Genomic DNA, 26,997 nt, shown 5'->3' with positions numbered 1-26,997 from the left:
GGGGCGCTGCTCCCCCGGGCACGGGCACGGTGAGCGGCCAAGGGGCGGGGTGAGGCGTGGTGGGACGGGACGGGACGGGCCGGGACGGGACGGGACGGGACGGGGCCAGGCAGGGGCCGCCGGAGCGGGGAGCGGAGCCTGTCCGGCGGCGACGGCGGCGCGGGAGCAGCGTGCCAGAGGCCGGAGCGGAGGGCAGGCGGACGCGGGGACCGAGAAGAGCCCGGAGGGGCGGTCGGGAGGTCGGTCGGGGGTATCCGGGCGAGGCGGCTGCGGGCAGCGGGGGGAGCGCGGAGCCGCGGGGATTGGCGGCGGCGGCGGGGCAGGGCCGGGGCGATCCCAGCCCCGCCCGGCCCGGCCCGGTCCTGCCCAGCGCAGCCCCGGGGCCCGAGCGGCGCCGCGCAGGCGGCGAGGTGGGATGCGGCGGCCCCGGAGCGCCGTGGGACGCGGCGCGGACGCAGCAGGTACCTGTGCTCCCGGGCCGGCCTGCCCGTGCCCCTCTCCCCCGGCCGGGACGCGCCCGCCATGCCCGCCCGGCCGTCGGCGCGGCCGAGGTGCCGTGCCCGTCCGGCTGCCGGAGCGGGAAGCCGCCGCTCGGGTGTGGCGCAAAGGAGTGGTGGCTGGCACGGAGCGGCAGCGAGCCGCGTGGGAACCCCGGGTCTAGCGATCCTCACGTCCTGTGGGTAGAACGATGTTCTCTGTGTGAGACCATCACGCGGCGGACACGTCGGGTAACTTAAACAAGGCGTTTGTCACCCCAGAAGGCTCAGGCCGCAGCGCTGATGGGAATTTGAGAGCAGTTACTGAAGTTTGGAGTGGGGGGAATGGGTCGGGAGCGCTGGGAGACGGGGGAGGAAGTCGAAATGCCTTCCCTTTAACGACACGAATTAAACCATCCGGGAGCTCCCCTGTGAGGTGTACATGTGTGCTACTCGGTATTACAAAATTCAAACTGATGTCTAAAAGCCAGAAGCCAAGAAAAGTAACTGTTTTCCTGAGGCTGTAAACTGCCAGCACATTCACTTAAGAAAAAATCTTTTATAAGTTTGAGTTCTCTAAGACATTTTTCTGTAGCAGATGTTTATTGTCTAAACTTCATCTGCATCTAACACAGCTTAATTTCAGTGGAAATGTGCCTTGAAATGTACTGCTCTTCTCAAAAGTCCTTTCTGTTAATGAGACTACCAGGGTAAGGTTGCCTGATAAATTACATGTGTTTACTTTTCACTTGGAAAGGCTTTACAGATACATAAAATATAAAAGGGTTTTGCTTCAGATTTACATTCTTGTCTTTCCCTTTGCTGTTTTTAAAATTCTCTCTTTTGGCCAAAATGTGGTGTTGTACATGGAAGCAGAGGGAGAACTGCAGTGTGAGTGGTGGTGGTCGTAAAGGGGCATCAGGTTTCTTTGGTCACGTCTGTTTGTGGCTGTTTGTAAAACAGGAAAATATGATTCCAAATTACAAGTATACTGAATGTATGGTATCATATGTTCTTCTGCAGGCAAAAGTATAGTATAGTAGTATAGTATAGTATATAGTAGCAGAAGGTCAAGTTTTGTGCTCACTTTAATCTCACTTGTTGCTTTGACTTCAGGAAAATTGAGAGCAGTTCAGCTCACCTTTTGAATAGAGAAATTTCTTATTTCTTTTAGATATAAAATGCCCAGTGACTTGTGAGAGGGTAAAAGCCCTCAGCTCCCTGTAGGACTCATAACCAAAGAGCCCACTGGAAAGAGAGAGTTGAGATGCATGGGAGGGAGATGGTTGCTGAAGGATTTTAGCATCCCCATTACCACCGGTTCCCTGTTGCCTTCTGGCACTGGGAGTCAGATGTTTCCAGAGAAAAATTGCAGGCCAGGGGAGCCAGTGAGAGCTATGACCCTGATTTTCTACCTGCACCACTTTGTGGTTCAGCTGGAGAAGGCAGAGGAGCTGTGTTTTGCATTGCCCCTCTCATGGTGTGTTGAGCAGAGGGACCATACAGACACTGGTGGACCCTATCCACTAGTGATGTGATCCATGGTAAGGAGCCCCTGCTTTAATTTGAAAGGGTCCTTGACCCTGCCAGGATCCTTGACCTCTGCAGGAGTCCGCATTAACCTCTCTCCAGTGGTTAAACTCCAAAGCGTGCCGGTGGGAGAGAACATTGCACAGAAGGGGGAATATCTTGATGCTCACAGCTTGGACCCCAGCTGCTCTCTGCATCCTCGGAGCTGGGACAGCAAAGATCGGCCAAATAGCTGGAGAAGGCAACTGAATTGTCCTGAGCATGACCGTGGTTCTTGATATTGTACCACTGCCTTAATTTGGTAATTTAGCGATTGCTGTTTTAGCCAGCACATCCATGAGGAAATACAGCCAGATTGCCCCTGCATTGCAAAGAGGTTTAACCTTTAGTGGTACCTTCTGGTGTAGAAATTTGGATTCTCTGCTTTGCTTTAGAGGAAATAAAACTCATTTCCAGTGGTTTCAAGAGTCTGGGATGCTGAGGTACCTAACCATAGCAGTGCTGGGTAAGCAACATGCCACAGACAGGTTCTTCAGGTTGTTTTTTAAATATTTTGAACTGAGGTCCATACTTTGCAGCTAGTATGTGACTGGGGCAAACTTGTTTTGAGGAGTAAATGGTTGAGCAGTCACAAAGCAGTGACACATGTTATCCTCAACCTGCCTTGTCACTTTCTTGTTATTATAATGCATATCCAGCATTAATTTTTCTAATTGTTAAAGAAATAATGTGCTTTTTGAATTACTGTCTACCAAGCAGGAGGTAAATAAAAGAAGACTATGGCTGAATGATATTACTTGGAAATAAATTCTAATTTATTACTTTTTTATATTAACTTGCAAACTTCTTGTGTGTGGTACTCTGTCAGTGAGAGTCCTGGTAAATAATAATGTTACAACTTTCCTTGTCTTCTTACTAGCTTGTCAGAGGCAAAGATTTAGTTTTGTGATACTGAGTTTGCTGTAACAATTTGAACAGAAGTAATTACTAACAGTGGCAGAAGCTGTACGATTTCTGCTGATTGGGTGCATCATCCTTGCTTTCAGCCAGGGGAACTGGTATAGTGCCATTACCTTTGGTACAGTCATGGCACTTTACATCTGCTGAGTTGTGGCTGATAAACTCCTATGTCTGCCATATAATTTTCTTCACAGAAAGAAATGTATTTGCACTTTGATAGACAAGTCTGATAACTCACTTGAAAATGTCTTAAAGAAATATTTATTTTGTTGCATGTGGTGCTCTTAAATGATAGGAACATTATTCTCTCAGGCAGTCATCAGCCTGAGACAATCAGTCTGGTGAGTATTGCTGGTTGAAGTATTATCAACAAATACTTTTCTAGTCAAATGTAATTGTTTATTTTACAGTGGAAAGCACTTGCAATTCACATGGACACAGTGGGATTTTGTTATAAGCCAATACAATGAAAGGCTGTGACAGTTAATGTGTTAACAGTGCGCAGATTGTAACTGAATTACAATTACACTGAACCTTAGCTGAGGTGAAGTTTTTCTGTTGAGAGCTTCACTGTTACCATGCTTCAGAAAAGAATTTAACAGTTCAAGGGCCCAGTTCAGCTCCTGGGAAAGAAATGATGTGGTTGCTGTCATCTTCAGAGTAAAAAAGGACCAAGACACCAAGCAGCAGCTGTTTCTTGGATGTCTTTTCCAGTGGGCCTCTTCAACTGGAGTAATTTGGACCTATGAACTAAAATGGGGAAATACCAGTGGAAAAACACCAAATTATTTTCTCAGAAAGTAATTTTAAAACATCCTGAATATACTAAGAATTCAAGTCAGTTCACTGTAGGCTTTTATCAGATAACTTTTTTTCTGAAGGAGGGAATCAAGGAAAATGAAGGGTGGGAAAATAGGGTGTGGGTCACCATTTAAATACCTTTACTTTCATCTGGGATGTGGTTTGCTCCTCCCCTCATCCTCAGAAGGCACTTGAAAATGCACCTCTGACTTCTCAAGTGCCCTAAACAGTCTGTTGGGTCAGCAGTGGCTCAAACGTGTTTCTGATCTTAAGAAGCTTGTATGCGTAATCATAAAATTAGAGAATGGATTGGGTTGGAAGAGACCTTAAAGATCATCTTTTTCCATCCCTCCTTACCTTGATACCTGTCCTTGAGTAAATAAATGCTATGGTCAGGAGCTCCAGCTCTTAAAAAATTCCGTAAATTATTTAATTTTGGGCCCATGAGAAGCATAGTCCCATTCAGTACAATTATTTTCTTACCTTTCCAAAAAAAAAAAAAATTACAAATTTGGTTCACGTGAAACAAGTTCTGGCCTCATCTCCATCCTTGTTTCCTTAGAAAAGTGAAAAATTGGCCATTTGCTCATCCTCAATGCATACATTTGGGGCATGAGCACTGATTGTCATTGGAGTATACAGCAACTAAACTGCAACATTTTTGGTAAAACAGTAAGTGCTTCTGACATCTTCTGATATTTTTACTGTGCACATCTCTTCTGATATTTTGAAAAAAAAAAAAAAAAGACATATTGGAACATCTGCTGTGAAAATGGAACCTCAAAGTCCATGGGAAGATATTGTGGTAAATCTAAGTTGTTACTTCAAGAAAATCAGAATTTCTGAGAAAAACAAATTTGGTGTAACTATTTTTTACTTTTTAAAAAACCCAAGAACATTAAATATATGTCCTGCATATCTACGCAAAGGGAAAAAAATAGTAAAATTAACTATAAAGAAAAACGACATTTATAAAAATATGACTTGCTGTGTTTATTTTTTAAAACAAGGTAGCAAAAATCCAACTAATTTGAGTGGGAGGTGGGATTGGCTTTAGGATGACTGATTTTCAGTGCATCTTCTCAATTGTAAATTGCAGAAGTTTATACCATTAACTGGGGGAAGTTATTTTAAGCACTGGCAACATGCACACTGGCATCAAGACTTGACACCAACTTTCTCAGGATCTTTCCTACCTTGTGTCTGCATGGCAAACAAGAACAAGCTTTAAAAGCATAGAGTTTGCCCTGCTTATGTGGAGGCAGTGATGGTTGGGTGGTCTTTTGGTAGTGCAGTGTACACTTAGGTCTTTTTGAGAGGAAGTGAGCTCCTCACTGTGCACACTATGGCTTGCTGGGTCCGTTTGCCAATCCTTCTCGTGGCTCTTCTGTGTGTTTTTCAGCATGGAAGTTTTGTAGGGGGAAGACACCTTTGAGCAGTTGTGACATAGCAGTGGCATTGCCCTTGTATTTCTGCATCCAGGCTGTGTCTGAGCTTACCTACAGCTACCTACATGAGAGGCATGCAGCAGTGCTCGACCTTAGTGCCCCGTCAGTCACAGACCCTCGCCCCCGGCTCCTGGGTTAAGGTTGCAGCTTAAGCACTGGGTGACACGGGAAGACATTGATATTTATGTTGCATTTGTTGATTTTATTTTCAGAGCCTGGTTTGAGAGCCGCTCTCCTGAGTTAATATGCGAGGCGTGCTGGAGGTGAGGATACACAACGCCTACCCAGAGGAGCATTGGGAGGAACGTGGCGTGATCTCCCTCTTGTGGAAAATTATTGGAACTATATCCTTGTGATACTGAAGAAAAAAAGTCCAGCATCCATCAGGAAACAAATGATGGCAGCAGTTACCATGCCACCTGATGCCATTGTCAGCCCTCAAGGAAACGAAGAGGTGGACTCTCTTATTGTACTGCATTATAATTACACAGGAAAGCTTATTTTAAGGGAAAAGGCAACTGATAAAATAGACCTGCCCACTATTTCATTTCTGATCCTATGTAGTTTCATAGTCCTGGAAAACTTGATGGTGTTGATTGCCATATGGAAAAACAATAAATTTCACAACCGCATGTACTTTTTTATTGGCAATCTAGCTCTCTGTGATCTTCTAGCTGGGATTGTTTACAAGGTAAATATTCTTATGTCTGGGAAGAAAACTCTGAGCTTGTCCTCTACAATCTGGTTCATTAGGGAAGGTAGCATGTTTGTTGCCCTGGGAGCTTCCACTTTCAGCTTGCTAGCAATAGCTATTGAGCGGCACTTGACCATGATTAAAATGAGGCCTTACGACGCAAATAAAAAATACAGAGTGTTCCTTCTCATTGGTACATGCTGGCTTATTTCAATTTCCTTGGGTGCCCTCCCCATCCTCGGCTGGAACTGTATAAACAACTTACCAGATTGCTCAACAATTTTGCCTCTGTACTCCAAAAATTATGTTGTGTTCTGCATTAGTATCTTCATAGCCATTTTGGTTGCCATTGTCATCCTTTATGCCCGTATCTACATACTGGTTAAGTCCAGCAGTCGTAATGTCACCAACCACAATAACTCGGAGCGGTCCATGGCACTCCTTAGGACTGTTGTCATCGTCGTTAGTGTCTTCATTGCATGTTGGTCTCCACTGTTCATCCTGTTCCTCATCGATGTGGCCTGCAGAGTCAAGGAGTGCTCCATCTTGTACAAAGCCCACTGGTTTATTGCTCTGGCGGTCATCAATTCCGCAATGAACCCCATCATCTACACCCTGGCCAGTAAGGAAATGCGTCGGGCTTTCTTTCGCCTTGTTTGTGGCTGCCTGGTGAAATCCAAGGTGGCCAGATCTTTGCCTATTCAACCCACTCCAGATCACAGTCGAAGTAAATCCAGCAGCAGCAATACCCAGAAGCCAAAAGAAGATCTTGCGCCAATAAATGTTCCCTCATGTATTGCTGAGAAAAATGATTCTTCATTTCACAATGGAAACTTCTGTAAGTAAAGGACTACCCAAGACAAGTACTTTTCTGTGGTTTTTAGGTTTAAGCTACAGGTGTAGTTTAAATATTCATGCACTTCAGTCACAGGGGAAAACACTAAGCATTTATTTAACTTTGAGAACTTATTTATCAACAATCATTTGCATTGAGTGTTCATTCAGTAACACACCTGATTCAGAAAAAGCCTTTCATGCTACCCTGCAGCCAGGACAGAGTCCATGCACAGCTAAGGACATCAAGTGCCACAATGGCGTAGCATGCTAAGGCTTCATTTGGCACCTCGTGGTCTTGCAAGACATCATTAAAACCTGTTGGAAAGTTCAGCATTCACTAAAGACTGCTGACGATTGTAAGATGAGCCCAGTTATTGCTAGCTGGGAGAAGAATATTTCATTGCATGAGTTGGTGATTATAGTTCTCTGTATGTATCTTGCTGTTGTGTTCATGGCCTTACAAGTATGTGGTATAAATAGCTGTATATTTGTACAATTTCTCATTAAAAAGTCATTGCTTGGTAAAAGTTTACAACATGCTAAACATTGTATTGCAGTATACCGTGTGACTAATTGTACAAATAGATGTGTTTCAATGGGGATATTTAAAATGAAGTAGTAGCTTTTAACTGTCAAAAACTTTAACAAGTAATATCAATGCAGTATTTTTATTTTTTCCATTGTTCTATGAACTTTTCGTGTTTAGTGAAAGACAACATGACAGTTGTCACTGTGGCATTTCACAACATATTTTAAATGAGCAGTAGTAAACCGTTGAGAGAGGATATATATTTGCTATTTAAAGTAGTTAAAATGTGACCCCTCAATACATGTGTAACAAGTGTATGTGCTGTTTCAATGCATATATTTTTGCTTACTATTTTCAATATATTTAAAAATGTATGTTCAACTTATATCAACCTGTGTACATTGTGAATGCACTACCTAAGCTGAGATCCTTCAGTTCTGACAGAGAGACGTATCATTTCAGAAAGCAGTGAACCACAGTGGGTTCCTGTGGAGTTCTTTCTTTACTTTCTAGGCTCTACCACAGTGTGGGATTGTGTTAGAAATTCTCCCTGGGAAGTCCTGCGAGTGGGACAATGTCCCATTTTCTGTCAGTGGGATCCTATGCTTCTACTATTTCTGGACACTTCTGCAGATACAAGAGGGAAGATGCGGTACAGCAGGGTCATGCTGAAGGGCATATCTCCATTTATACCTGACCCTGCCTTGGATCTGGAAGGAAGGTTTATTTAGTTTGGAAGACCTGGAGCCCCAGCCCTGACCTTTTGAGAGACCATTCCAGAGAAACCTGACAACAATTTTATAGTTCATCTCTGCCTTACCAGCCTGAGTACAGGTTGATGTTGAGTGTCAAAGCGGTTTCCTGAGTCCTGGAGCGGTAAAGACTTCACAGACATCTGGTTTCAGGTCCCCATGGAAGTGGCCTGTGGTACTTCCATGAATTGTACTTTATGGCTGGAGACTTCAGTGGAGTTTGATGGGAAATTCTGGGGCAAGTTCCCATTGTCTCAGTAAGAATGTATACATCTAACTTCATTGGTCTCTTTCAAAGATTTGTGTTTAATGTCTCAAAATACACTTTGCCTTATGCACAATCAGAAGTAGTTGAGGCTTTTTTAATATACAGCCTGAAAGAGCTCATCCTTAGCTTTACTCTGGTCTTAATCATTTAAAGCAACAGCATTAGACTCTTCTCAAATATGTATTGTGTATAAGTTGTGTATTGTATGTAGCAAAAACCTTTAAAATGTAGAGGTTTGCATTGTGATTATCTTTTACAAATTAATAGTCTGTAAATGTAGAAAAATGTATAAGAACAAAGAAGAATAGTATTTGAATGAAATAACTGTGAAAGAGATTAGTAAATATGAAATAATTTCTACCAAAAATGTTGAAAAGCAGTGCACTTAGAGAAGAAGGAAAAGGTAAATTAAACCAAGGTAAGCGTGATATAAGTATATGAACTGTAGATACAGGCTGAAGGCTCTGTAGTTTTGTGAGAAATAGAACTGGTGATATTGCATCGCCATGGCTTGATTAGATTTTTAAATTCTACATTGCTATTGGGCTGTATTGTGGAAGTTCTCCACTGAAGTTGTGGCTTTTAAAACAGTAAGCTCAAATATTTGGATACTTGTGTTAGTTGCCAGAGTGGTGGCACATGGCAGCTTCCTTGCTATTGTAGAGCAGATCGGCCTTAGGATCCAAATGGTTTGAGAAACCATGGTTGCTGAACCCACACCAACCCTCATGTCAAGGATGATGTTACATGATTCTTGCTATATAGGTGAAAAATAAAAAATTTTGATGGCCAAAGTCTGAAAAGATATACATAAAAGTGAGTTTTACCATCTGCATTCTAACCTTAGCTGTTGTCAGTATTGGTGCAAGGTACAAATGATGCAAAGAACTCCACTGTTAAAGGCCATGTGATTGCTTATTAGTACAAAATCCTTTCATTCTACTTTGATTTCCTTCTCTTATTTTGGAGCTGTGGGGATATTTGGATATTTTTTTAGTTCACTACCCTGCTGTACTTGAAGCAGGTTTCTAAGATTCATGGCTTCACATGTAACACTGCTAATACAATTTACAATGTACTTATGATTGGAGAAAAAAAAACTATTGTCAATACAATCTTCAGTGAGTCCATCCCATTGGGAAGTACTAGATAAGGCATAGATTGTGGAAGATTTCAGAGAAGATTTTAAATTAGGACAAGTCAAGAGTTTAACAGCAGTGGACCTTAAACAGCCAGGAAGATGACATACCCTTGAAGCTGGAAAAAGATGGAGAATGCCTTCTTCCGCCCTAAAATATTAGAAAATTCCTCCAAACACATCCCAGAATCTAACCTTTTATCATCCAGGCTGATTTGAGCATACAGGAAACCAAATTTGGTTTTCCTTTCCAATTGGTTTTTGGAGCAAAGGCTACAAAGCCTTTAATTCATATTATTTAATGAATTTGAATATTTGTTTTGATTATGGATTATTAAATAAATGCAAATCCAGTCGCCTGTGGAGAAAATAAAGGTTTTCACAATCTGCTTTCCAAGAGTCTTTTATTGCCAACAGTCTTAGAGAATGTTTTCAAATCGTTAGGTACCAGAAACATTTTGAAAACTTCTAATAAAAAAATCTCAAACCTTTAAACTAAAGGTGTCAAGTAAGCAGTCATTTGTCTAGGAATTTTGAAAATATTTTGGCCTTCTATGGAAAACATTCATTTAAACTCTGGGTGTTGTGCCTGAAGGCAGTACTCCAGAGGCAGAAGGCTGGTTTGGGTGAACAGGGATCTTCTCTTGGAAATGAGACTAAAGTGAAGGTATGTGCCCAGTGGAAGCAAGCTCAGGTGACATGGGAAGAATACTGAAATGCTGTTTGCCATTGTAGGGAGAAAATTTGTGTTGTCAAATCTCAACTGGACATGAAGCTGCCAGAAACGTAGGGAACAATAAAAAGAGTTCCTTCAATACCACTGACAAAAGGCATCTTAGAAATAAAAGCAGGCCTTTACGGGTGAGGATGGTCATGTCACAAACAGGGGCATGGTCAGGGCAGAGGTGTTTAATGCATTCTTTGCCTCTGACTTCTACATGGACAACAGACCAAGGGAGGCTCTGTGCCCTGAGCTTCCAGGACCATGACTGCAAGAATGATCAACTCGCAGTTGACCCTGAAGTTGTGTGGGACCTGGTGCTCTAGCTGGATCCCTACAAATCTGTGGGACCTGACTGGGATTTATTCAAGAATCCTCAAAGAGGTATAGTTGTCATTGCAAAATCTCTCTCAATTATATTCATGGGGTTTTGGGAATCCAGAGAGGTCTCAGCTGACTGAAAGCTGGAGAAAGTTGTCTCAAGTTTCAGAAGTGGTAGGAAGGAGGACCCTTGGAAACTACAGGCCTCCCAGTTTTGTTTCAGTGCCCAGTAAAATCATGGTCAAGATTATTCTGGGAGGTACTGAAAACCTGGAAGACAATGCATTCATCAGTCACATCCTACACAGCTTCATGAGATGGAAGAGTCCTGCTTGTTGAACATGATTTCATTCTATGACAAGGTAGCCCACTTTGTTGATCAAGGGAAGCCAGTTGATGTAATCTTTTGGGGTTTCAGCAAAGCTTTTCATAATATCTCTTTCAGAATCCTTCTTAACCTAATGTGCAGCCCACAGCTGGATAAACACATCATGTGGTGGGTGAGCAGCTGGCTCATGGGTCAGGCATAAAGGGTTACAGTGAATGGGCTGACATCAGACTGGGGACTTGTCACTGGTGGGGTTCCTCAGAGCCCTGTCCTCAGCCCTGTGCTCTTCAACATCTCCAGAAATGACTTGGATTAAGTACTTGATAGAATACTAAGCAAGTTAGTTGATAATACTACATTGGGGGAAGCTGCCATCTCCCTCAAGGGCAAAGAGGCCCTGCAGAAAGACCTCAGTAAATTTGAGGACTGCAATCACCAACCACAAGTTTAATGAGGGCAAGTGTTGGATTCTGCACCTGTGATGGCTGAGCTCTGGTTATGTGTGTAGGCTGGGGAATGGGAGACTGGAGAATAAGACCCTGGAGAGCAGCAGTGTGGAAACAGGCTTGAGGATCCTGCTTGATGACAAGTTGACCATGAGTGAGCAGTGTCCTGGCAGCCAGGAGGGCCAACCCTGTCCTGAGGTGCATCAGGCAGAGCATCAGGAGCCAGGCAAGGAAGGGGATTGTCCTGCTCTGCTCTGAGCCGGGGTGGCCTCACTTTATGTGCAGGGGGCTGGTTTGGGCACCACAATATATAAAAGATATTAAGCTATTGGAGAATGCCAAATAGAAGGCTATGAGAATGGTGAAGTGTTTGGAGGGGAAGCTGTGTGAGGAGCAGTTGAGTCCTGTCTTTTCAGCTTGGAGGAGACTGAGGGAAGACCTCATTGTGGTCTCATGAGGGGAGGGGATGTCTGTCATGACCAGTGACCGACCTTGAGGAAGCTGAGTCAGTTTCAGTTGGATATTAGGGAAAGACTTTTCACCCAGAGGGTGGTTGGGCACTGGAACAGGCTCCCCAGGAAAGGGGTCACAGCACCAAGTTTGACAGAGTTGAAGAAACATTTGGACTCTCAGGCACAAGGTGCCTGATTCTTGGGGTGTCTTGTGCAGCACCAGGAGTTGGACGTGATGATCCTGATGGATCCCTTCCGGCTCAGGATATTACATGATTCTGTGAACACTATGGAGCTGAGGGTGGCAGGCTCTGCATCTGCCATCCCCAGAGCTGGAGGAAGGCTTTATCTCTTCTTTCTGGGAGTAGGGTCAGTCCATTGGACTATCTGCTTGGAGGGCTGTCTGCTCCAGTTATGCCAGGCATGGCTGCTCCCTGGAAAGAGACATTTTGTAAGAAGAAACTGTAGTGAAGATTTGTGCTGCCTTCAAGGCTTGTTTCCAACTGCTTTAATGAAGAAATGGAAAACACTGCTGGTGTTCACCTGCAGATGCCATTTCAGCTGCCAACACAAGTAAGGACATCTCAGCAGGAGTTGGGAACCTAGGCCTGGACAAACTCCCTTCTCGTGGCCAGACTCATGGGAGCCAGGTACAGCAGCAATGACTGGGGGTTCCTGCTGTTGTCCTGTGGCCCCCAGGACCTGAAGAAGGCTGGAGGCACTGTGCAGAGGCCTGCAGAGTTTGCATGCATTCAGAGCTGCATTTCTTCTCCTCAAGAGAAGCCTAATTCCCTAGGGCATGCTAGGCTCAGCCTTTGTCCAAGCAAAGGTTAAAAGAGAAGGAAGGGCCTTTGCAAGAAGACATGGTCAGTGGGGGAAGAGGACTAGGGTTAGAGCTCAGCAGAGCTAAGCTTCCTGCTGACACGGAGACATTGTTCTCTCCACAGCACACAAAGTGGCTGCTCTTGTCCTTGCAGTCACTCTCCACAGAAACATCATGGAGAGGACTACCCTCTTCTATTCTCACCTATTCAGTGTGCCAAGCAGGAAAGCTACCTTTCCAGGACAGGGCATCATCTGGCTCAGAAGGAGGGCCTGTGTTAACACTTGCATGTTTTCACTAATGTAGTATTCGTTGAAAACAAACACGTGTGTTGTCTCTGTCAAAAACGTGGAGCTCCTGTGATGGTGTAAGGTCAGTGTGGCTGAGGTCCGGATCCTCATGTGCCATTTGTTCCTCTGAATTTTTTCATCCCTGATTCTACTGGGTTAGCAACTGATTGACTTACTTGATTCATCATGCAGGTGAACCTTTTGGAATGGCACACATTCTACTACAAAATGTGCCTCCCTTCAGGTTGGGAGGCACAAGACACAGATTGGGCTCCCAAGCCCTGTCCCAAACCCAGCAAATAAACTTCATTAAGGAACCTGAGCATAAGAGAATAGACTCAAGCCCACTTTACACGCATTTCAATCTAGTAATAGTGCTCACTGTTTTATTACTTTGGTTAAACATATACAAACTGAATAATCAGAAAACAGTTGCATGACACTTATATTCCAAACTACATTGCTCAAGGACTTCCTCAGAGACAAAATTTGTCCCTATAGCTAAAATATCACAGTCAGCAGAGAGGGAAAGACTTGAGATTCACAGAAGTGGTTAGGAATATAAATTATCACAATATTTCCACATACATTATCTTTCCTGCAATTCTCAGTTAAAAACATTTCTAAAAGTAATAAATATTATTAAATAACAATTGTACAATAAAACTTCTTTTTACAGCAAAATAGTCACTTTTTAGTTTTGTTGTTGCTGCCCACACAATGCAAAGAAAAACATTTACCTCAAAAGAAGAAACCTAGCTTCTTTCAAGTTTTAACTCTGCAGGACTTTACTAAGAAGCAGTTATCACAGCAATCCAGACAAAAAGGACACAAATATATACTAATTATCATCTTCACATTCTTCACTTAATAGAAAATGTCACTTAATTTTGAATTAATGTATGCTTGGGTGTGTTTGATGTGTTGTTCCTCATGGAAGAAACAGGAGGACTGCTGGAAAAAGCTTCCATTTGACCTGGACTTTATTTGATCTTCATGATAGCTACATAAAGTGTAAATCTGTATCTTATTCTCAAAATCTGAGGCTACCTTTGTTTTCTGAGTCATCTGCACTGTCTCTTACACAGTAGGGTAGCAGAATGAGTCACCTAGTTCTAGCTTCTTCCTTTGGTTTCCATGACCTGTTGTGTTGTCAAACAAGGTTGAAACACTCTCTTTGTATGATGATTTTCCTAGAAATGTGTAGCTCCGAAATCTTATCCCCATTACTGAGACAAAAAAAAAAAAAAAAAAAAAAGCCGCCCTGCATTTTCTCCCTGGAAGCCTTAGGAGATGTTTACTTTGGAGTGTGCAGAGGAACAGATCAGGGCTTGTGAACATAAATGTCTCAATAAGAGATGAGCAGTAGGCTTTGTATCCCCAGAGGTTCTGCTTTAACTCTATCAACCAATTAGCATGCTTATAATTTGGCAACAACTCTCTATTCTCATTAGTGGCTTAAATGCCTACTGGCTCATGTTTCCAGGCTTCACATTTCTTATCCCTGAAGTTTTTTCTCCCAAGACAGCTTTTCACGCTCTATCCAAGCCTCTAGTTAACTGTAGGCAAATTGTATGTATGTCCATGTTATCTTTCCACAGGCCTGCCCTCATTCCAGCTGCATCCAATGCAGATATCACCAAGGTGCACCAAGACACTGTGAGTGAGCAGAGTAAGTCCAGCTGATCACAGAGCATTAAGTGGAAATTCACACACTATTTTGACAGTTTTGAACACACATGGATGTGTGAAGAGTGCAAACCTCAGCTTGAGCAAAAAAGACCATGTAAGTCAAAGTGGTTTTGACAGTACACTAAGGTATGTCTAAATTTAGACTTTATGCAGACATAATTTGAAAGTGTCAGGCAGATAAAAAGGGAAGTATGTCTCTTACTTCAGCTTAGAATTTATTTATGCAAATATGGATTATGGTTTACTTAATATAAATTCTTGGTTCTACCATTTACTTTGGATAGACATTGGAAGCTAAGAACAAAGTTTTGAAAGCAGGATTTGTAATCTTTTTTCAGAGTATTCACAAGTTCCAAATATCCCTCTGATAACTGCAAATTTCCTAGAAGGTGCAAAACTTTGCTGGTTATCAAATCTACTGACAAATGTCTAAATATGCATCAATTCTATTATTAATACATTATATCTGATATCTGGTATTGATGTGCCAGCAGCAATCACACTACAGTATATTTTTTTTTTTAAATTCTCCTCGTCTTACTTCATATGATGCCTGGGGACCATGGTGATAAGAAATGTGAGTATATTATTCCAGGAAAAAGTATTAATATAGGCTATAGAAAACTTAGTGCTGGCAGGTGACATTTACCAGACTGTTAAACATTTTGTTCCATTTGCACATTTTGCACTGAAGTCCTGGTCCCAGGACTATGTCCTTTGTTCAAGCTTTTATTGAATGTCTGGCAGACAGGTTTTGGCAGAACCAGTGTTACCTCCCATTGTGAGCCCTGTAGGAAATGAAGTGGAGTGAAACAACTGTATAACTGGGTAAAAAGGCAGGCATTAAGCCATGGAAATTGCATCTTCTCATATGGTGACCAGCCAGGTATGGTTAGTTTGAACATTCTCCTCTTGCATTAAGGAAAGGGAAGCTGCAACTTCTCACTCTGAGCAAACTCCCATTTGTCAGAAGGTAATTCTGTTTTCAAACCATATTTTCAAGTTTCATTGCTTCTGAAGCATCTGAAATAATGAAAAGTTTGGGAACGTGATTGTACCTAGATGTGCAGCCTGTCACTGCCAGCAACACTGGATGAATTTTATTAACTTAATAATTAGTCTACATCTGCAATAAAAAGTAATCAAAATCATCTGGTTCACACATAATTGTTCTTTGTTTAAAGTCATTGAATGTGTTTTCATTGCCATTCATTCCTGTAGTTGCAACACAACTGAAATCAAAACTGTTAATCAGATAGACTCAAAACCAATGTAGACAGTCTTGAAGGATATTTAGCGTTCCAGTTCTGACTTCTCAGCTATTCACTGGAAAAACATCAAAAGATACTATAATATCACCTAATCTCAGTGATTTCTATTGAGTCTAGAAATGTTTTTCATTCAGTAAAATCCCACTTCTTGAAGTCAGGTACTGAAGTACCACAAGGAAATGTCTAGTCCTTGAGATTGCATAAAAAATAATAAAAAAGGTGAGGTACTCCAAAACAAAGGTGAACATTAAGAGTCATATTATTATGCTGTCAGTTGTAGGTTTTCTGCTATTTCTCAACATTTAAATCTGTCTTATTACTTTTACTTCTCTTAAGTTGGTGGCAGTGTTGGCTCCTCACAGAAGTGAGCCCAGCCACTCTAGCAGATTCAATTAGTTCTTGCTGAAATCAGTTTAAAATTGGTCTAATGACAACTGGTTTGGAGCTGCTGTCCAAACAGCTTTACAGTTTATTTGCCCTTTTCATAAAGGGGAAAGCCAAATCTACCAGAGTGACAGGGACAGAAACATGGCTGGATCCACAAATGGAGTACGGAGCGGCACACATGCTCTTCCTTTCTGGGCAGTTGTGAGTCTGTGTGGCTCCCAGCGATGTAGAAAAGCCTCTGTATGCTCACCTGTTGCCAGGCAGGATCTGCTGGCCCGTGGTGTGTGCAGGGCACTGTCGCAGTGCAGTGGCACTATTGCCATCCTGGGCCACATTCCATCTAGGCACGATGTATGTAGCCTTTGCATCACCAGTGGATATGCTGAGCTGGGCAAATTGGCTGTGCTGACAGAGCAGCTCAAAATAGCCACATTCCCCCGGAGGCACAGTTTGTGAAATATAGTCTGGGAAATTCGGTATTTCTGTCAAGCAGTTTCATTTCCTTGGCATCAGCTTTAATTTCCAAAACATGCAGCTAAGTGGCTGCTAAGTTATTAAAGCTACAGCTAGGACAGTGGTAAAAAAAATTAAGATATCTATTTTGATGTATGTTTAGTGACTACATACACCTAAATCTTGCCACATTTTTCCAGGATATTTAGGAATCCAAAATGGACATAGGGAGCAGGTGGGCTTCTTGAAGACACCTAAGAGGGTTATGCAGCAGACTTTTACTGAAATGATATGAAATATTCAAAGACACCTTCTCTTATAGGTAGTGATATCACAGTGAAAACTTTCCAGGACATGGCTACAGGAAGGCTAGAGCATGGAATAACAAGCATTATATAAGAAAAAAAAGTGGAGCTAAGATAATTTAAACTGGAAAATGGTGAGACATGGGTGAGTAAAATCATTTTGTGAGACTCTCCAACAATGTCATTTTGGTCAATACTACTTTGGCATATAAGATCTGTTCCTATTTCCTTGCCACTCCCAGCCTAGTAAAACAAAATTTCAAGAATTCCTCCAAACTCAGTGCCATACTGATCTGGGTTGAATTCAGCATTTAGTTGCTCTCCTTAGCTCTCAGCTCCCATTCAGACCTAGAAATATGAAATAATAACTATCTTTAGTAAAATTAATCACAAGCATTTGGTTCACTAATGTCTTTGGCTTCTGGATGTCCTAATTACAGAATCAAGTGTATTTTTACATAGGTGCATGATTAGTCTTAGGTGTCTCAATAATTTTCAGTTTTGAGATTACTCAAAATCAAACTTTCAAGTGGTAACTTCACCATATTTAAAAGCAGAAGCTACAAGAAAATTATTTCAGATTTTTAACATGATAGTCCTGCTGAATATATTCTAAGTGAATTCTTCAGTCAGTTTGATTAAGGTTTGACAGATTTTTAAACTTGACAAATTCTTAGAACCAAATGTAACTTTAAGTATACTGCAGGGTAGGCAGGTACTTAACCTAGACTTACCCTGCTGAGTTTTTATGAATCAGATCTGAAGATTTGATTTGAGAGACTGGTGCTAGAGAAGACCTTGAATTGCTGAAGGCTAAGTCTTGACTCTGGCACAAGCATTGCATTTACAGGAACTGTGTCTATTAAATTTGACTCATAATGAGATTCATAGAATGGGAAAATAACTTCATATAATGTTTAAATGTGGACAGTACAAACATCCCTTAAAGCATTTCCCAGTACCAAAAGTCAAGGGCATTGCTGCCAGAAATGTGTCTTTATTGTATGTGTATTTTTTAAACTTGATATCTAGAGAAAAACAGTATATTTCCAATAGCTATCACTTGCTGAAGGCCAAAATGAAGTTGCTTTGGCAAGTAAATGCAAGTGACATAATTTGCAAAACCAACCACTGAGTTCAGATAGTTTTCACTGCTTACAAGAAGAAAAGATTTTTCAGATATGTCTTTGAACAGTCATGTACATCTTGTATTAAACCTATTAAACACAAGTTATTTGAACTTGTCTAATCAATATGCAACATCTCGTTTAAGACTGTTAGTTCAAGGACACCTAGATCTTCACCATAAGCAGAGAACTACTTATAAATAACCTTAACACTGAAATTAAAAAATTGAAGTTACAGTACACTGTTACAATATCATTAGAAAAATCAAAACACACACGTCATACACATAGAGATCACACCAAATCATTGCTAAAGTAAGATACAAATGTTTTGAATAGCATCATATAAGAATTCAAACTTGACGTCAGAAAGATAAAATCCTTTTGATATCAGTGACAGTGAATAATGCTTTTAAAAAACATTTTATGCTAAATTTCTGAGTTGGAATACTAGTTACTGAATTCAGATTCCTTCCATAGTTAACTAGCATAATCCATCTGTAATCCCCATAGTTGTGCTTCTTAGGTAAAATCAGAAATAAGATTTGTAATATTAAATTTCTCAAGAAATTGAGACTGCTGAATTCTATTTTTTTATCTGAACAATCACACTTGTTATTTTTCTTTTGGTAAAAACACATGGCACAGAAGATAGTTTTATACTGTCAACAGACTGACTTGAAAAATATAAATATATACTGTATTTATATATATAATGTGTATATACACTATCAACATTCACATTAGAGAATCTGAGCAATTTTGTTGAAATTCCTTTTAAGAAAGGCTTCTGATGTGATTTCATGTCACATAAAGCATTGAAAATGTTCAAGTGGACCATATGAAATGGAGCTTCTTAAATAAAACATATTTGTGAAATGTATATGAATATGTGGGGTGGGGGTTTTAATGTACATTTTCCTTTCAGATCTGCAATTTCAACCAGTTATAGCTTGCAAGTTGCAATAACTAAAATAGTTGTCTCGAGTCAGTGTTTTCTTTCAGCAGGCTGTTGCAGGCAGAGTTCACTCACTGAAGAAACTATAGGCAAATTATTCTCAAGGTGATAGTTGATGAGATGACTTATGCTGTCAAAGACACGATCTTTTGTACGAACCTTCAAAAAAAAGATGCAAGAAGGTAGATTAAAGAGTAAGGTACTTTCCCCCTTAGCTTAACACTAAAATTATCTAAGAATAAAATGACAAAATAATATTTTAGAAACTGTTACCTCTTCCATCAAAATTGGTGGAAATTTGGTGCTTATCCAGTGTGGCTTCTATTTTCTCTCCCACTCCCCCTATTTTCACCAAATAGATATTTTGCATGCACTTTCATGGACCAGCCTACTCTTATTACTCTTTCTGAATAGGTCTGCTTGAAAACGTCTGTTCATGACTTTGTTTCACTGTCAGATTTTTCTTTTTCAAAGGACCACCTACTTCTTTGAGATGTATGTACCTTTTTAATCAGGAAGAGCTAACATGCCAGACGTGTCAGAAAACAGCTGCTTTGTACACCTCAGCATTTTTGTGCTTTTCTTCTTCCACTAATCAAAAATTCCATTCCTAGAAAGTGATCCATCCACCATATGTGCTTAACTTGGGTTTGTCCTATGCTGCACAATATATCCCTGTGCCTTTGGAACTGAAACACTTCAGGGCAGGAAAAATCATTTTTCTAGACCCCATGCCAGCCCTCTGTAGCAGCACCCTGCTGGTATACAATATTCCACCCATAGGTGGTGGATAGGACGAAACTGATATTGCAGGATAAAACACTCAAAATTATCAGAACACAAAAACTAATCTATATTACAAAGCAATCTCTAATTATTTAGCCACATGTTCACAAAGCATTTCCTTCCTATGTTTCAAATGAGTTAGGCATACAACTGCTACAGGCAGAGCACAAATCCACCTCAAGCAAGCATGTTGCACTAAAACTTTGTATAGGGCTGGCTCTACACTGACTCAAGCAAATGCCTGTGACCACTGCTCTGAGTAAGAAATGTTGTTTATTTTCCTTGATCTATTCTCAGGAAGAGAGAAAAACTTGTGTTAAAACTTTCAAAAGTCATCTTATGCTGTGGTGGACACCTCTCCTGAAATAACTAATTTTCAACATTAAGTTCTGTAAAATTGCTAGAAGTTAAACACAATATGTCACAGGATTGAAAAAAAAAAAAAAAAAGAAACAACTATGATGCTATGATGGCATATGATGCTTTCTGGTCAGTCTACACATAGTTATATCACTGAAAGAAATGAAAAGGCTCTCCCAATTTCTGAAGAATTCTGCTTTGAAATATCACTGTCTCTAAAGTTAAACTATATTTTCAAAATGAAAATATATCTTCTAAAAAGCACTAACTTTACTTATCTGTATTCTGAGATGTTCTTACCTAAGTTAGACACTATCATTACAGAGGTCTAATTCTAAATGTAGAAAAATCCTGCAGTCCTCCATTTTAGGCATCTGTTGTCTGAATTAGGGATCTCTTTCTATATTTTTTTACTTTTTTGTTAGCTGGATGAGAGCAGAAGCAACTGGACAGTTAACTCTGCTCTGAGAACACACCCTTAAGACTTGTTACATGTCACTGGCTACTGTGTGTGAAATTAATTTTCAGGCAACATTTGTGTGAATCAGTCTTCAGGAACAATCCCACTGAGACCATGCAGATGAAATGCAAGCCACTGGCATGCTGTGGCGGCTGGCCACAGACTGGCATGTTATTGATGATTCTCCACTTTGACAAGCTGCAAATAGGGCTGCTCAGAAGCTGTGTCAAGATCTCACAAATCGTACAGACAGCACAGCTGTCTGCAACTAACCACAGTTGCATAAAACCACTGTTCTGGAACAGTGCCTCCTGAGCCAGGCATCTCAGAGCCATTTGGGTCATGACGACACAATCAGGCTGAGGGAAGGATAGGTGCAAATAACAAGCAGGTCCCCAGCCAAGGAGGTCAGCAAATTAGAGATGTACTAGAGGCAGAGCAGCAAAGATGGGGGAGCCCCTCCAACCTGTACAGGAAAAAGATGCTCTGGAAGTCATCACAGGAACTGAGTATTCCATGCCAGCCCTGCAGCAGAGCTCCTGGTGAGACACAGCGTTCCTGCACTTGCTAGGTCACACAGCAGTGTTTGCCATGCAGTAGCCTCTAACAGTTATTTGTGGGTTCAGGCGGAAAAGAGAATTAGGCTACCTTGCTGCAGGAGTCAAAAAGGTAACTTAATTTTGGCAAGTTTTAGCAAAGAAGCTGTCCCTCAAGAGGCATAAAGTCACTCCCCATGGCTGATGTACCCATCAAACCCAGAACTAGGCAGCTGGCACCTCAAAAGTGCAAAATCATTCTTTGACTGGCCTCATGTGGCAAATATAACTAATTGCAACAAGTACCATGGACGCTCCTCACTACTGCAATACGGACTCTGCAGGACTGATGTAATTCTGTCATGGCTTTCTCAGATCAGATGCCAACAGGCCAACTCCTTTGTGGGAGTTTTTCACTTATCTTGGGGCTGGTTATCTACAACTGTCCTTTATAGAGGAAAAGGAGTTGCCTACTTGCAGCTGCCAGGAGCTAAAACTCATTACAATGATTTCAATCTCTCTGAAGAGTTTATGCCTCCACAGAAGCAGGACAAGACAGCTACAGAAAACTAGAGCTCCCTTGCCCCCTCCATCCTGCTGTGGGGACTGTCCCTTAATCAGCTGAGAGGGTCTTTTTGCAGCAAGGAAATGGAACAGGCTTACCCCAATTCTCTCCTGGGCATACATGCAGGGCCTGGTCCATATCCCAGGTATGCCAATATCCTGGGTATCCATATCCCAGAGATGCCAAGCAGACTAGCCAAACCTCCTTCCTTTAGCAAGAAAGCTGAAGTGGCTTAGCTGCACTTTTGACCAAGACTGCACAGCAGTGGTCCAAGTGTGAACTTGCTTGGGAATCAGGTCCCTAAGATCCTAAGATCCCTGCAATGTGCAGAAATCATGTGTTAGGTCTTCTGCTAGGCATCAGGGAGAGAATTAGAGAGGTGATGGCACATCAGAGATATGAAGTGGTGCTTATGGTAAGGTGCAAACAAACTGTAAAAATTAAAGGCATTTACAGAAAATGAGTAGAGTCAGAAACCTCATCTATTAGTGAGGAGTCAGTGCTTACAGTTCCTTCTGGGTCCACCAAAAGAAGATGCTTGGCTTGTCCTTTGTGCATGCCTGTCAGCACATAGGAGCCAGGATTCGTGGTACTCTTCCTCACAAGGAAATCTCCACATTTCTTTAATAGCTGTTCTGCTTCTTTCCTGCTCATCTCTCCTTGATACCATGGCTCTGCACTCAGCTCTTCAGCTTCAGTCCGGACAGCTACTCTAGATAAAGGAGGACTGGTGCATCCCGTGGAGGTGGATTTCTTCAACATAGCCTCAGATGTTTGATTCTTAAGAGCATCTTCAAATGGTTCTTGTTATGGAAAGAGAAACAAGAGCAGGATCATTCAGAGGTAAATTCAGAGGTAAAAGTAGCCAAATGGTGATTTTCTGATCATTTTAAACTGAATTTGTTTTGCATTACAACCACTTCTCTTTATGAAAAAATAAGAGAATATACATTAATAGACATACTGATTTACATAATATATTAAGACTGAGGAGTGTAATGTTTTTAAAATGTGTGTTATGCACAGAATGATACTGATAAAAATCAGACTGAACCTTGGCAGGATATCTTGAAAGATACTGGTTTATTTCAGTAGTGGCTATTGTCAGCAGCTGTATTTATATGATCTGGTAGCAGGCAAATCTTTCCTTCAGTCTTTCTAGGTATGTCAGACAGCTTAATTTCAAATAAATTACATAATAGAGGTACCTAATGTCATTATACTCATATCTGGTCTCTGTTCAAACAACTTATTCATTTAAAAATTATCCATTACTGAGTCTCCAGCCCAAGGCTATGTCTAGTAGGGAACATTCACCCTCACCACTCAGCCTACTCCTACCTCCCTCTAGGAAGAGAACTTCACAAAACAGACACAGGTTAACACATTTAACATCATTTGCCTAGTTAAAACCAGCCTTGGGGAAGCATATTTTAAACCTCAGCTACATCCTGAACTCAGTGCAACTGTAGAGTTGAGTAGAAAGAAGTGTCATTATGGATCCCAACAGTCTTACAAAAATAGCAAAGAGGGTGCACAGAGTGCTTTGTTACATGTTGTACTGACCTCTTCCTCTTGCACGACCTTCATCTGGCCCACCAGTACATATCAAAAATAAATGTTGTTCTCTGCCCCTAGGCTTACAAAAGGACATCTGGAGAGCAGCACAGTGAAGCAATACACCAACTCTAAACAGATTGTTCAGAAGCAAGAAGTACAAAGCCCTGTTTGCATGGGGCCACAGAGAGGCTAGTTTAGGCCAAAGAAATAGGAAAGATATTGTGCTGTCACCGTTTATTGATATCTCAGCCAGCTATTAAAAGTAGCTTATAAATGTCTTCACTATACCGCAGTCTGCATAAAGTCTAACATATGTTTATCTCAACAAGCCACTATCTTAGGGCTAATTGGCACATTTTCTAATACTACTGTTCTCTGATGTTCCAATGGCTGATAACAGTTAACAACCCTGATTTCAAATAGCAGATTTTTCTCCTTTCAGACCTATATTCACAGATAGATACTCCATCAACTTTCTTCCCTCCTCCTTTCTTTCAATTGAACATCCCACTAGGTTGTGGAAATAGAGCCATATCTCAGCAAAAACATGCCAGGAAAATGTTTTTTTCTATACTAAGATAACAGAAGTGTAGATACTTTATTTTCAAATAATTTTTAGGCACCAACTACTTTTGTCTCACTGCCCTTTAATTATGTGAACTGAATTAAATAAAGCATGGAGAAGCAATTTATTTGAGGCAGGAAGAGAAAAAGGTAGAAAACCCAAAAAAATTTTCTGTGTATCAAATTCTTTCACTATTTCTTCACCTTATATATCTATCTTCTCAAGTCTGAAAACAGTGTATATTAGTAGCACCAATACTATGGCTGATGCTTAAGCTGTGGTTTTGCAGCTATGGTGATGATTCTGATCTAGGAAAAGCTGCCTTCGAAGCTGGAACAGACAGGACAGTAGGCCTATCCAGACTAAGAAGTAAGTCAGTATTTTAATTTCCATGCTAGATTTCTTGTAGCACAAAGCTTTTCATATATGCATTGACTTCCTCATAACATACTCACAGGACAGGCTGAAGACAGTTCTCCACCTATCCATACCTTCACCCTCCTTGACTTTCCTGTATGGCAAGCTTCCTGATTAATTTTTCTTCTGATATAATTGTCCGTGATATTAAGGATAACATGGACTGCAACTAAACTTAACTCAGATGTTATACAGACTAGCTCCAAGTCTTCAGCCACTCTTATTTTAGTTCAGTCCAATACTAAACCAAAATGGATATTAAAATTCACCATAATTACACCAAGAACACTAAATTTCAAAAACTGAATTTTCTTCTTTTTTTTTTTTTTTTTTTTTTTTTTTTTTTTTTTAACACAGAACTAATGCATAAACATGTTCGGTCACTAATTAGAAAGGAAGTGAATAGGAAGGGAACTCACTCATGTCAAACAGATCCTTTCCTGGGCTGTTTGCTTCAGCATCCTCTACTGTTCCACTGAAGGTACTTTCAGCATCTGCCTGAAGTGCCAATAGATCTTCTCTATTTATATGCTGGGTGTTTACATATATTGGCAGCTCTCCTGTTGGTGGTACTTCTGATTTCTCTTCTGACATACTACAAATATCCAGAGACCCTAGAAAAGTCAAGACTTTTTTTGTGTAATCGACAGAACAGTGTTGACCAATTATCATCACACCACATCACCACAGGTTTAAAATTTCCTGGACTGGGAGATATGAGTCAATAATTGTTGGATCTAGCAGAAAAAGTATTAATTAATGGATTCAGAACTGTGTTTCAATGCAGATATGGTTGGGTCATTTCCCAGGAGGAAAGGAAATCTTTGTAAATAAAGATTGTAAATTTCAAAAATTATATTCTCTTGGGGAGTCATGAGAGGAGGAGAAGGTATAAAATCCTCAAATGTGTAGAGATTAATAATAGGGAATATATTCTGGCCTTTGAACAAAAGTGTCCCCAGAAACACAGTAAAATAAAGCTGAATGGGGTGAAACTTTTATACGTGTTTTGAAATTACTTGAAATTCAAAGACAACAAAAGGAACATTATGCACTATTTGCTATTTGTTGAGTAGAGAACATTGGTTCACATTTTGAATTAAACTTTTCACTTTAGGTTTTTCATTTAAAAATTCAGTTTTGTATACCCTAGTGGGTCACATTTTCAGAACAGATCATGCAGCAGACCCTTAAATATCATGCGGTTTTAAGATACAGAAAGTTAGAAAGCTGAAATTCTGGGTAATTCTATTTATGAACTGCTCTGCAGAAAAAAATATTTAATGAAGGTGTGCATTTAATAATTTATCCAGAGGTAATTATCAAGTACTTTTCACTGGTATCAACACTGAAACTCAGACAAAGGGAACCTATCAACCAAGTTCTGTTCATTGCCTTAAGGCTTTGAGGCACCAGAGTTTCACATGCTTTGTCCTTCAAGACCACCTGCAGTATTACAGCTAAAAGTAGCAAAACTCACCTTGTTTAACAGGCCCGTGATGCCATTCTTCACTGAATTTTTCTCCTAAGTGATGGCTCTGATAATAAATTTGCTCTCCTCCAATTCTTGATGCAGACTAGAATGGACACATGTGCAAGGAATTTTTAAATTGCCTTTAAAATGCTCAGACACATTACAAGTGGCTCTGCCAATTTCCTTGGATGTATTTTGTGTACCCTCACTCTTCCTTTCCAATTCATCATAATTTAAGAATATATATATCCCAAATACATTTGCTTAAGTGTACGATATTACCAGTCACCTTCAGGTGTTCTTCCCTGGTTTCTGCTTTTAGTGACCCCCTATGATACCAAATGATGCATACTTTCTTTAGTTTCTACCATGTAGTGAGTCTTGTCAACCTGTTACTGGGAAAAGTGTTCCACAGAAACACAGCTGGGACCAGAAGACAGCCCCAGCACTCTTCACACCATAAGCTGAAAGATTCACCCTGGTACCAGGGGAAGTACTTGGGCATTGAGGGGAGGATGTTGGCTACAGACAGGATCCCTCTGGATTTAAGCAAATTTGTGCTGGATCTGAAAACACCTCTTAGGGGGCTACATTGATACTGAAGTCAAACTTTCGACAGGAGTGCTGGTGGAAATAGTCAAGCTGACCTTAGTTCGACAAGAGGTGCAAAACCTACCTAAGAACCTGGCTGAATACTGATCACTCCCAAGTCATTAACATAATGAACTGCTAGTAATGGCTGCACTAGATTGTTTAAATGATTCTGCATTAAATCATTCCCAGTTAATGTGCACTATTTGATACTCTCTGAAGCAGACGTGGTTTTTGCAAATGTAGTAGCCCCCAGTGGATTTCTGTTCCTTGAACCTCGTTAATCTTTTAATACCACAAGGATTTCACCTCCTTTAATTTGTTCTGATTCTGCCTAATGTGTTGCCCCCTCAATCTGCAATGGCTATTCAGATGGAAACTGGCCACACAGGAAAGGCTGTGAATTACAGACAGTCCCAAGGTATCCACAATAAAACACGTCTTTTAAAAATTTTGGATCGATCAGCAGGAGAGTAGAAATGAAATTATACTTACCTGAGCTGTGTCTGCAGCAGTGAGAAGCCTTGTTTTGAGCCTGGCGTCAAGGAATCCGCCAGGGGGAGGTATTTTATTTGGGATGTCGTTGTAATAGGGATGCTCTGTTGCCTCGTTATCTTCCTCTGTCCATGGGTCCTCAAAACTCTGCATCCTGTAAGGAAGAGAGTGCTTTCTTTTG

At 41.0% G+C, this 26,997-nt stretch overlaps 2 protein-coding genes across 2 annotated transcripts in view; one reads left to right on the top strand and one right to left on the bottom strand.

The window, feature by feature from the left end:
* Positions 1-136: 136 nt before the first annotated feature.
* Positions 137-6,889, top strand: S1PR3 (sphingosine-1-phosphate receptor 3). The gene is made up of 2 exons (XM_041486735.1): positions 137-239; positions 5,428-6,889. Exon 2 carries the CDS (start codon positions 5,610-5,612, stop codon positions 6,753-6,755), a length of 1,146 nt encoding a protein of 381 aa, XP_041342669.1. The 5' UTR covers positions 137-239; positions 5,428-5,609; the 3' UTR covers positions 6,756-6,889.
* A 12,148-nt stretch (positions 6,890-19,037) lies between these two features.
* SHC3 (SHC adaptor protein 3) overlaps positions 19,038-26,997 on the bottom strand; it is an 86,745-nt gene continuing 78,785 nt past the window's right edge. Inside the window, exons 12-16 of the mRNA XM_041486726.1 lie at positions 26,817-26,970; positions 25,737-25,833; positions 24,676-24,870; positions 22,222-22,517; positions 19,038-19,166 (exon numbers count right to left, since the gene is read on the bottom strand). Of these exons, the coding sequence (XP_041342660.1) occupies positions 19,038-19,166; positions 22,222-22,517; positions 24,676-24,870; positions 25,737-25,833; positions 26,817-26,970 (871 nt within the window). The remainder of the gene's footprint in view (positions 19,167-22,221; positions 22,518-24,675; positions 24,871-25,736; positions 25,834-26,816; positions 26,971-26,997) is intronic.

The sequence above is a fragment of the Pyrgilauda ruficollis genome, unplaced genomic scaffold (genome assembly GCF_017590135.1).
Source record: "Pyrgilauda ruficollis isolate IOZ18807 unplaced genomic scaffold, ASM1759013v1 scaffold78, whole genome shotgun sequence".
Classification (NCBI taxonomy): domain Eukaryota; kingdom Metazoa; phylum Chordata; class Aves; order Passeriformes; family Passeridae; genus Pyrgilauda; species Pyrgilauda ruficollis.
This window is presented reverse-complemented; position numbering and strand designations above follow the sequence as displayed.